The 11336-nt window shown below is 36.9% G+C and overlaps 1 protein-coding gene across 3 annotated transcripts; it reads right to left on the reverse strand.

The window, feature by feature from the left end:
- Positions 1-440: 440 nt before the first annotated feature.
- On the reverse strand, positions 441-10855 carry LOC121330640 (epoxide hydrolase 4-like). Of its 3 annotated transcripts, none has more exons than XM_041277294.1 (7): positions 10458-10855; positions 9469-9554; positions 7165-7322; positions 6202-6330; positions 5454-5557; positions 4542-4690; positions 441-1245 (listed from the first exon to the last, which is right to left on the reverse strand). In XM_041277294.1, the coding sequence occupies exons 1-7, from the start codon at positions 10698-10700 to the stop codon at positions 1005-1007; spliced, it is 1110 nt and encodes a 369-aa protein (XP_041133228.1). In that variant the 5' UTR covers positions 10701-10855; the 3' UTR covers positions 441-1004. The 3 variants fall into 3 exon arrangements, with proteins under 3 accessions (XP_041133228.1, XP_041133229.1, XP_041133230.1); XM_041277296.1 differs by lacking the exon at positions 441-1245 and adding an exon at positions 3432-4134; XM_041277295.1 differs by lacking the exon at positions 6202-6330.
- Positions 10856-11336: the final 481 nt, after the last annotated feature.

Consider the following 11336-nt stretch of genomic DNA (forward strand, 5'->3'; position numbering starts at 1 on the left):
GCACCACGTCCCTCTCTATTTGCACTTAACTCTGTGTCAGCCTGTGAGCCAAACTGGCATGCTTCAGCTCGAGCTAATACTTTAGGCTCCATTATATAACCTTAGGAATCCAAGCAGATTGCCTTTCGAAATTATGCACATTGTGTGGTTTTTATTAGTACTGTAAAATTGGCCCTCTCTCTGGTATATTACCCAGCTCCAGATAAAAAATTTTATTCTGTCATGCTTCATTTTCTTCTTAAATTGTGACAGGAAAGTCTCTACAGGGAAACGGCTAAGCTTCTGTGATCATACGGCAACATTAGCCTTTGTCCCAAAAGCATTCAATGAAAAATGTTTAATCAACCTGATATTTTAATTAATGCTGGGACTCCAAACCTAATTATTTCTTTCTAGAACAGAGGGATATCAAAAAACCATGGTAGCTGAATTGTTTTTGCTGTTTATTTGCTTTTAAAAAATGAATGGTTTGGATTTGTATTGATGAATCAATAGATGCATGTGTAAGACAAGACATACAAAATTCTAACAATACTTAACCATTACTTTATATTGAAAGATAAAGAGAACAACATTCTTATATGTCGGAGCAGCTGTCAAAAATACAACTATGAAGAACAATATCTTTTCAAGAGAACACACTGTCAATTTTACAAAGGGCGGTTTTAATTATACAAAATGTGCATTTTTGTGACAGCTATCAAGCATTTAAATTGTTGTAAAAATGGCACACTTTTATTCTTCACATTAATACATTATTCAAAGGCACCACACAATACCAATCACAAGGTCACCGTATCCCCAATACTAAGGCTAATGTTAGGTGCAAAAATAACATTAACAAAAACTGTTTCATTTTTCAGTTACTTTGCCAAAATGTGCTTACTGAATTTCACATTGCTTAAAAAAAGAAATAGTTAAAATGTATACAAATAAAACGATAATGATTCATTTAAACATTTTCACAGGCAATTCCAAGTATTCCGCAGCAGCACATACAGTAATCAGTTCCTGTAGTTTTCCCTTGACTCTCCTTCTTTCAGAAACGTCCATATTAATGTGTTCACAATGTCTGGCTGATCTTGTTGAAGCCAGTGGCTAGCTCCAGAAATAATATTCAGTCTGAAGTGATTTTTTATGTATAATCTTGATATTTCCACCATCTCCTGTTCCAAAAATGCATCCCTTTCTCCCCAAAGAAGTAAAACTGGCGATTTCACCTCTTCTTGTTTCAAAGGCAGAAAACTGTAAAAAAAACAAAACAAAACAAAAAAAAAAACACACAAAAAAGCCAAATACATAAATCAAAATGTAATTCTCTTACACTTTTTTTTTATCACTCCACCTGTCCCGGGTTTCAGAATTACACTCGACTAAGAAGTATTATTTATTTGAGTGGTATTATATTATATGAGTAATCAGACCCATGTTAAATACATCAAACACATCACCCTGTACTGTCCCTTCTGCAAGCCAGTTTGAGTCACAGACAACAGTGCTGACAGACTTTAACAGCTAACTGATGACAGGGGCTCGGTTTGCAGGTGCTTATGTTAACGTGCAAATGAAACAAGTGTCGCGAGGAACAGCTGCAAGGACTCTGAGGGTCTTTGTGGTGGAAACTATTCCCACACTATGGCAGGTGTGTTTTTTTTTGTCCACCCTCTGTACAGTCCACGCATATGAAAACCCTTTTTTGCTCAAATTTGTACTTACTTTAAAGTGTAGCCCTACTGAGGTAAACCTGGTTTCGCGTTTAAAAATAGCTCTCTACACCCTCACTGTATTTCTCCTTCGACTGCTAAATCATCACATTCCTTTTAATTAGAATGTCAACAGTTCAGAAAACAACAGTCCTGTTATAGTTAGCGGAGTCCTCAACCAACCTTCACTTCATGACTGAACTACAACTGGTATCAATTTTTATGAAGCTTTTATCTACTCCAGTGCAAATATGTGCAAGGTTAATAACAGACTGCTAATGTTACAGGAGAATGAAACAAAGGCGTACGTACTGCAGGTAGGACTTCACACGAAATCTGTATTTTTTAAATATGGTACACTTAGAATAAGTAAATAAGCTTGAAACAAATTTGTTTATGGGTTCGACTAGTCCTGTTTGATGTTTTACACAAATGACTTTTCATAATAAGTGATGGGAGTTTGTTTTCCCCTTTCAGTGTTTAATATATAACATGATTAAAACGGAATATCATTTTGGTATTAGACCGATTTTAAATCTACTGTACATACTGCTTTGCTTATCAAAAATTGACTTCACCATTGTATCTCTGTGCTTTCAGCCTGATGTAATTTGAGTATAAACACTATGTCTAGTATCACCGAGATTTTAACCCAACTAAGGTGGTGCTATTTTCAAATGATTTATACAAAAGATAAAACAAAACGATTAACCACAAACTATTTCAGTCTCTTAAGAAATTGCTGTTTTGATAAAACAAAAAATATATATTTGTGATTTATCAACATGTGACGGGCAAGAAATGTCTCTTCCCTAGTCATTCCTCAGTCCAAAGAAATGGATACCAGTTTGTGATAGCGCTGCTCCTGTGAGACAGCTTGCTTATCTTGTCCCTATTTTTAAAAAGGAGGCGAGTAACAAGGTATTTAGTAAAAAGATAATATGACCAACCCATGTCCCAATCCGCAGCCCCACAAACCAGCAGAAGTGACTGAATGAGTCAGACCCTTGCCAATGCAGTCTTTCAGCATTTTCATTCCACTGCCTCTTACCCTGTGCATAGATGTCGTGCACAGAACATACAGCAGAGTTCTAGAGTTATAAACAACCCTTTTTATGTTCAGTGAGTACAATCAGAAATCATTTCACACAGTCTGAGCAGCTAGAACCTGTCAGCTTTGCTGTCTTCTCACCTGACCTTCACAAGAAGACACTTCTCATAACACCACAGTCACGTATTGTAAAAAAAGGTCTCAAATTTCAAATTTCTGAATAGGCAATTCTGAGTAGCGATTAGTATTTGATAAAAATAAAAAATAAAATATGGCACTTCTTTTACCGCAGTAAAGCGAAGGTCTTTATTTCTGATAACAAACTCCCTTGGTTTATTATAAAACAGTGCGCCACTTACAAGTGAGCCTGCTTTTAAATCGCACACAGCAAACATTTGTTTTCACTTCTGCAGCAGTAAATGTCCAGCCGCTGCTACATCCAGCCCTACCTGGCAGCCGGCACAGAGAAGCCTATTGTGTCTAGTCGGTGATTAAATGCATTAATATCACAAACTAGTTACAAAGATCCCTTTATTTATATGAGTTTGAAACAAGAAAAAAAAAAAAAACAAGCTCTGTGCTTTTGTGTGATGAAGTGTCTTCCTGCACAGTTGCAGCAGAACATTCTTGAAAACATTTTTTGAGCCTCTTTCAGGAAGAAGTAAATAAAACGCCCTGCTTCTAAAATATTGTTGATCCTGGTGGGGGTTTGCTTGGCCTAATTGTTGCTACATTGATTTTTGCACGTTAACTAAGGTTTAAACTGTAAAACGTTTGCCTAAGTTGCTTTCGTTTTTACAAATTAACATAGTGCTGTAAAAGTAAAATACTGCAAAATGTTGCAAAATCAGGTGAATTAAATACAATCAAATCCTTTACAGGCCACAAAACAGAAGGGTACGACTGTATTTTGGTAATGTTTGTAGAAGGTTAAGGGTAATCTAGCCCTTTGTTTATGAAAAAATGCAAAGTACATAATGAATTACTATTGCTCAAACACACCACTAGAGGGCACTGCTGTTCATCAACAGTACAGTAAAATGATTCCCTTTTCAATGAAGAGTTGTATACTTTTTACAGGATAGGGGGTGATTAGGAGGTTCTGCACATAAACAAGCCTGCAGCAATACTGAAACAGCTTTGTTGTTAATTACAGCATTAATTGTGTAAATGAATAGCTTCACAATTTCTATGGAAATGTTGGAGCACATATTTTTATTAATGATTTGCACATCTGGACCAATAACTCTAATTCTTAAAAACTCACCTGTGCCCTGCTTGCAAGGCTGAGATAAGGATTACTTGGCTGCAGGTTATCTCATTTTTCAGTTCGCTGAATACTTGTTTTTGCCCTCAGAGCTTGAGTTAGCCTTCTTAAACCTGACAAGCATGTGAAGCAAAGCAGTCGGATAGCAGAATACTACATTCTGTTACTTAGACTTGTGATCAGTTGATGTCATTTCTTCCCAGCCTGGTGTGAAGTGTTAAGAACTTCATTGCCCCTGTCCGTGGTCTTGCACTGAGGTACTGCACAAAACAGTAACATCCAAGTGGAAACACCAAGACTAAAGGAAGGGTGTTATAGTATACATCTCTCCACAAAAACATTTATTGACAACTCTGGGAATAGACTCCACTCTATCTAATCAAAAAAACTTGGCTGGCATTGCGCTGTGGCTGTAATGATGTACGTGCAAGTATCTGCTGTTGCTATGTGACACACTCAATATGAATACGAGTTAAGATTTGTTTCAATCTTCCTAAAAAAGCGTTTAATTGGCAATTACCTGAAAGCATTTCTGTAGTAGTTGAGTGGCCCTGTGAGAGCGCCTGGCTGGGAGAACACATACATGTAAGCATCGATATCTTCAGACGTCAGCTGGCAGCCTTTCCTCCCAATCCCTGTGGTCTGACTAGTAAACAAGTATTTTATAGCCTGAAGCAAAACACAGAAGAAGAAAGTTAAAACATATAAATGGAAAATGAAGGTGTAGCATTAACCCTTAAGGGTATAATACGTACGGGTAAATGTGACAGTGCTGAGAACAATACGATTATTATGTGTAGTTGAATATTTAATGGTAATGTTTTGTTTGTGCTAGAAGAAGAGATGAATGGTCCAGCGGAGTTTACAGTCAGTTATTTAAAGTAATTGATCTTTTTCTCATTGATTTTTCAGAAAAGCACTTCAGCGTATTTTAATTGCATCTTTCTGCAAACCAGCGTAAGTGCCTTCATGGTTTGGGATCTGTACTATGCATTTTACAACATATCATTAAAAGACTAATTTTACCCTAATCACCCGCTACAGAGTCTGTCACTTCAATTCTTAACCACTATTCTTTAATCCTCTTATCACTATCAATTTGTGACAGAGCAAAAAATATCTGACAGATATTATGGCAAATAACAAAACCTAGAACTGTGTGCAGTTATTTATTGCTAACACTTTATTGCTAAAGGGATAGTCAAGCAGAAATTGTACATATTTATAAGGAATAATGGGTTTCATTCACATCTCGCTTTCACATGGAATGGCCAAATAGTGTTACTACTGTAAAAAAAAAAAAAAATACAGTTCAACTCATAACACTGATGAAGGCATAAAGTGTATTTCAAATACAGGGTGTGGTACAGGCCGTGAAAACAGTATGTTAACAATATATTATGTTACGTCCTTATTGGTAAGTGTGGCTTACCTTAAAATCATCGATCGTAAACATGAATTCAGGAAACCGTGACAGCTGGAAAAAGAAGAAGTAACTAGACTTCACCAACTGGGAGGGATGGCGCAGAGTGTAATCTGGAAGCACAGAAAAGCTTTAGCTGGATTCCAGGGCTTGTCTGATTAAACATCTTTACAAAAACAGCCTTGACTATTAACTCATCTTTAGAGCACTATCACATAACGAACTCAAGACTTGAGAAATGAAGCCTTACAGTCAAATAAAACCACTGGGAAGGCAATTAAGTGACTTGTCCCCTGTTAATTAACCAGAAAGAAAATCTATAACACTTGTATATTCTTCAAAGCTTGTGTATAAATACTGATATTGACAAAGGAGGTCCTGCTTGTAGTGTAGTTCTATTTAACTTGCATTGTGCAGAATTAAATTGATCTTGCATGACACAATTTCTTCACGCAATAAATGTGTGCTTATGTCTTCTAGTTTTCATTTTCAACACTCAATGACTTATCTATAAATGTAATTGGCTGGATTGATGTTAAATTTGACACAACACAGCCTTTATTGAATGTTTGATGCTATAGGAGGCTAGAAGGTACAGAGGTTTCAAACACTACATTATCATTGTACACTTTTACACAACTGGGGCATTTCCAGGCAAGAGAGACCAATGTAAAGGTGGCCATGGAGTTTGATGCTATTTAAGTCACTGCACAACAAATAAAAACTAACCAGTCCTTTCAAAAAACAGTGAACTCACCAGTGAAAACAGTAGGATGAGGACAATTTAAAACAATCAATTTATTCACCATCTCTGGATAATGGATAGCAAATAACCAGGCAATCATACCACCCCAGTCATGACCAACCAGGTAACACCTGCTGTAACCTGAAGCAAAACAGAGAGCTCTTCATTTGTAACTTTAAACACAGCAACACACACATAGCCATTACGTTTCTGGGACCAATTCTAGAACAAACTTAATAACTAAGATTTCAGTCCTAAACAGAAATAAAAAAAGACTGATAAAATGTCCTCTGTATTGTCACCCTTTAACTACACTTGTACAACGTGTATGTCAGTAACATACATGCCCCACAACAGCTGTAAATCAAAACCTTGTAAATGCACACACACACGCAGTGTACATGCGTGTACATACTATATAACAAAAAAGTGCCTTAATATATTTTGAGATTTGATACATTATTTCAATTACTTGTGTTAAAGAATAGCCTTACCAATTTTCAGTACAACTGGACAAACCGGGATAATAAGTTACCTCACACCTGCTGTTACATCAAACTATAGGCCCTTTACCGGTCCCCTGCTCAATAGCTAGCTGTTAGTTTATTTATGCATTTTTGACACAAACAAATAAATAAAGGAACACTGACCATGATACGTGTGCTTATTAGCAAACTTTTCAAAGAATAAAGCTCTGTATCTAAAAATATTTTTGCTAAGGCATATTTAGACAGATTTATAAACCCTGTAATTAGATTTGTGGTTAATAGGGGGTTGCTTTTTAAATGAGATCGCTTTTGAGAAAGTGGGACAATAATGACTCCTATTCACCATGGAAAAGCGATTGCATGGGAGAGAGAGACTGAGGGATTAAGAAAAACAGACTCTCTCTACCTCCATAGCACAATCCAAGGGATTCAAGTGGTGAAGGGCACTGCTAGCCTTTCACCTCAGGAGGCTGATGGCTGAACTCACCCAGGTACTCCACAATATCCTTGACATCAGTCACAAGATAGTCGAGCCTGTAGTGCTCTCTCCCAGCCGGTACATCTGACTCCCCGTACCCCCGCATATCCACAGCTACAACTCGAAACTCAGTCTTGAACTCTCGCAGCTGGTGACGCCATGAAAACCTGAAACAGCAGCAAGCTGTTACAAACCCTATTCCCCTTTGACAGGAACTGTTTGCTTGCTTTCTTTAGTTTCATTTTTTGGGGCATGTTATCAGATTCTGCTGGACTTCTCTCAAGCAGAGACTGTAAAGAAAGCCAAATTGAGTCATTCATTAATCAATTAACCCAACTGCATTCAAACACAGGCTGACAGTGATCACTGCTGCCTGCCTAGGTGTCCCATCTTGGGTATGCATAGACATTAGGTTTGGTCTGACAGCTGTACAGTTTTATCATGAGAAGGAATATTGCAGCCTTTCAACAGAAATTAGCTTATATTGAAAAAGATATCATTCATTTCTACAGGCTTTAAAGATGCAGCTGTAGGGATGGAAGGTGAAGCAGCACTAGAGCTCATTTCCCATTCACCAATTGAGCGCAGCTGTTTGAAGTTCTAGTGTCCCCTTGGTTTGGATAACTGGAAAAATCACACGACCACATGACCAAAAACGTTTGTCTTATTTGTAGGTGTACATGTATTTCTAAAAAGCTGAACTGCAGTAATATACTTGGGAGGGGGGGGGGGGGGGGGGGGGCACAAAGATTGTAAAATGACCATTTTGGATCAGCTAGGAGATTAAGCAGGTGATTTTCCAATGATTTTCTGATAAAAATGTGGGAAAGCTTCTATGTTTTCAGCAAACATTTTCTACTCATGTTTAAATAATCAATACAAATTGAAGCTTCTTTCTGAAAATGTGCTCGGGCTCAATAAATGATACAAGCCTTTTGCTATATTTTTCATTGCAGGTTAGCTCCTTGTTTGAATCAAAGAGCCCAAGAGTCCAGGTAAACTAGCTATGAAGCCCTACAAATCGAAACCCTTAATGAGACCTTAGATATTTTGATTTTCAATTAACTATGAACAATAACATTATTTTAAACAACGACTATTCACCAAGTTTTAAAATCCTTGTTTTCCCTGCTTATGGTCACATTATTTAGTGCATGTTCATAACATCAGGGTGTTTCAAAAGTACCGGTCTATTGCAAGATATACATAGAATCACAATGGACCATTATTTTTATTTATTGTCTCTAATAGTCTTAACTGTAAAGACACACAGCGGTAGTAAATGGCTGTAAAAGTACGTATTGGTGTTGTTAAAACTAGCTCCTGGCAGCACTGTTGTGCCTATAATTCTGAAAAGCTTGGAGGAATCCACATCAAGCAGGCTACACTCTAAAACTGAGGACATTTCAGGTAATAGGTATTATGATTCAACTCGACTTTCTCATTTTTAAAAGCACTGCAATGTCAGCATTTTAACAACATTATTCCTTCATGTTAAAAATAATGCTAACTCTAAACTTATAAACAAAGAATGAATGAATATAATTTGGGAAACGACAAATTTGTATAAAATATTTTAGCAACAAAACTAACACACCAATCCTGACACCTTTTTTCAATTATCTACTCTTCCAACACTATAGAAAACCATTTGTATTTGGCTACAGAAATACCGTTCTTTTGAAAGTGACTTGCAATATAAATAGTACGTTTAAAAACCCACAAATAAATAAATAAATCTGTAATACCGAAAATCTTGCTTGGGTTTTGAAACAGAACCTACTCTGTGTTGAGTGCAATAAAATGGGCAGCCATGAACAACAGATTCCTCCCCCTTAAATAGTTAACAGCAGTCTGCTGTAATAAAAGGTTGTGTGTCAGTGTGAGTTATAGACTGACTCCTATCGACAATCTATCTCTGAAAACACGTTCCAGACAAATAAGTTCTGCATTCCACATAATTTAATGACAGACACTAACAAATTATGAAAGATATGGGGGGGGGGGGGTTCTTGAATTACAGTGACTCCTACACAACAGGAGAAAAACAATGTCTGTCCATAAAACCCTCGTCCTGTTCTGCTGCTGTCTGCAAGCCTCAGCAGATTTTAGTTTTATGTTCTGTTCTCTCAAAACGTCCAGTACAGCATGCCGGTAATTAAAGAATTCTTTCCATTCAGACATTAGAAATTTATTTGATGGCTTGTGTCAGATCATTTTAATCACATGGAAAGCTTAAATCATACAGAGCCCTATACGATATTTTAGAGAGATAGAGAAAGAGAGAGAGAGAGATGGCATTTGCAGTTTTACCAGAACTCTGGGAATCCATGGAGAAACAGCATCAGAGGTTTGCCCTTTTCACCAGCAGCTACATAATGGAATCTCAACCCGGATTCCTAAAAGAAGGGAGCATGCAATTAATTAACACAATTGCACTAGTTACACAGTTTGCATGCACTTTTTAGGGGCTGGACTAAAAATGGGACCCCCTGGTAATATCCAAAGCTGCACAACATTATCAATCTCAAAAGTGATGATTATATGTGCATCTCTGGGGAACAAAGGTGAAAATAAGGAACAATTAATACATTTCAATAATGAATTCATGAAATAATTAAAAACTGAAAGAAATGCAACATATATTGTGTGTAAACTTTAAATATGTTAAACACTATGGGCTGTGACTACAAATACCTCATGGTATTTAAAACTGATATTCCAGCAATGTTAAGCAGGGGTGACACGAAAGGCGACGTGTTTGGCAGGTGAATTCCTGTTAACACTATCAACAACGGTGTTATCTTATCAAGCCTAGAAGCCCAAGAAGAACCATAGTAATATCAAATACAGCACTGGAGCAATTCAAACAAATTACATTTTAACAAATTATTTGTTGCCGTAGGTTTGGGGATTATGCTGCCGATTAAAGTTAGGTAGCCTAGCGCTCAAATTGAGCTGTTTTTCAGCACGTATTGGAACGAGCACAGTGCACTTATTAGATGTACTGTAAACTACCATCGTTATATGGAAAAAACTACATTACATATATATATATATATATATATATATATATATATATATATATACATATATATATACACACACACACACACACTTCGGGTTCATAATTTCAAATTACAAATTCAGTCAGCATTAGGCCCGTTTTATTGGTATTTATTTGTGAATTACAATTCTTTACAGGTAAACCGCATGCATATTAGCAACAATTCTTTAAACGACAGAAAAACAATACTACAAACAAATAATAAATAAAAAAAAAAAAACCCCACACACCTTACCTTAATTCTAACATAACAGTGCGTTCCCAAGGACGTGTCGTTCAAGCAGGCAGGGGGGGTTTCTCGGATTACCCACTGGAATGTTTTTAACGGCCTTCTTATTATGCTCCACAAAAGTTTTAGCAGCACTATACAAGTGTAGAAAGCGCAACAACTGTAAACCAGTGCCCAGAAGCCAAGGACTCTGATCTTTAGCGTCACTCTGACTGTAAACAGCAGTACGTTGCGAAGCAGCCTCGCCATCTTTACATTACAGCAGCAATAGGCATGGATTACGTTTACTTATATGCTGTACCTCAAAATGCTTTTAATGTTTGTGCGAATACACAACAGTCTTATAATTTGAATGACACTGTCATCTCACAACGAGCGCATTCAGCTAACTGCACTAGGGAGGATCCCTGAATGTGAAGTCAGATTCACGCTTGCGTGTGACAGGCGTGCAGCTCGTATTGTTGTATGTAATAGGTAATTCTCACCGCTGTATGCACACGATTTCCCATTCCTACAGAATGTAGCCAACACAGGATAATTGCACATGCAGAGCCTGTCTGGAAATTCCAGAACGTTTTGGTTCCGCTTTAAGCGAGGGTTGTTAATGAATTCTAAAAATGTATTAGAGGTGATAAAACTCACAAGTCAAAGTCTATGATTTTTTTACAATTTGAAGGTCAGACTTTCTTCAAACTGCTGACAAATAATGATCCTCATGAAGATTACAGCCCTTCATCCCTCACTTAATTACATTAAAGACCAAAGATTCTACATCCACCAGTATGTGAAGGGATGTAAATAAAACAATCTTAGATGCCAGAATTCATGCATAAAGATCATTAACATCTATAATCTCTCAGCAACACTTCACTTTAAAAGCAGTAT

The sequence above is a fragment of the Polyodon spathula genome, chromosome 18 (assembly GCF_017654505.1).
Source record: "Polyodon spathula isolate WHYD16114869_AA chromosome 18, ASM1765450v1, whole genome shotgun sequence".
Taxonomy (NCBI): domain Eukaryota; kingdom Metazoa; phylum Chordata; class Actinopteri; order Acipenseriformes; family Polyodontidae; genus Polyodon; species Polyodon spathula.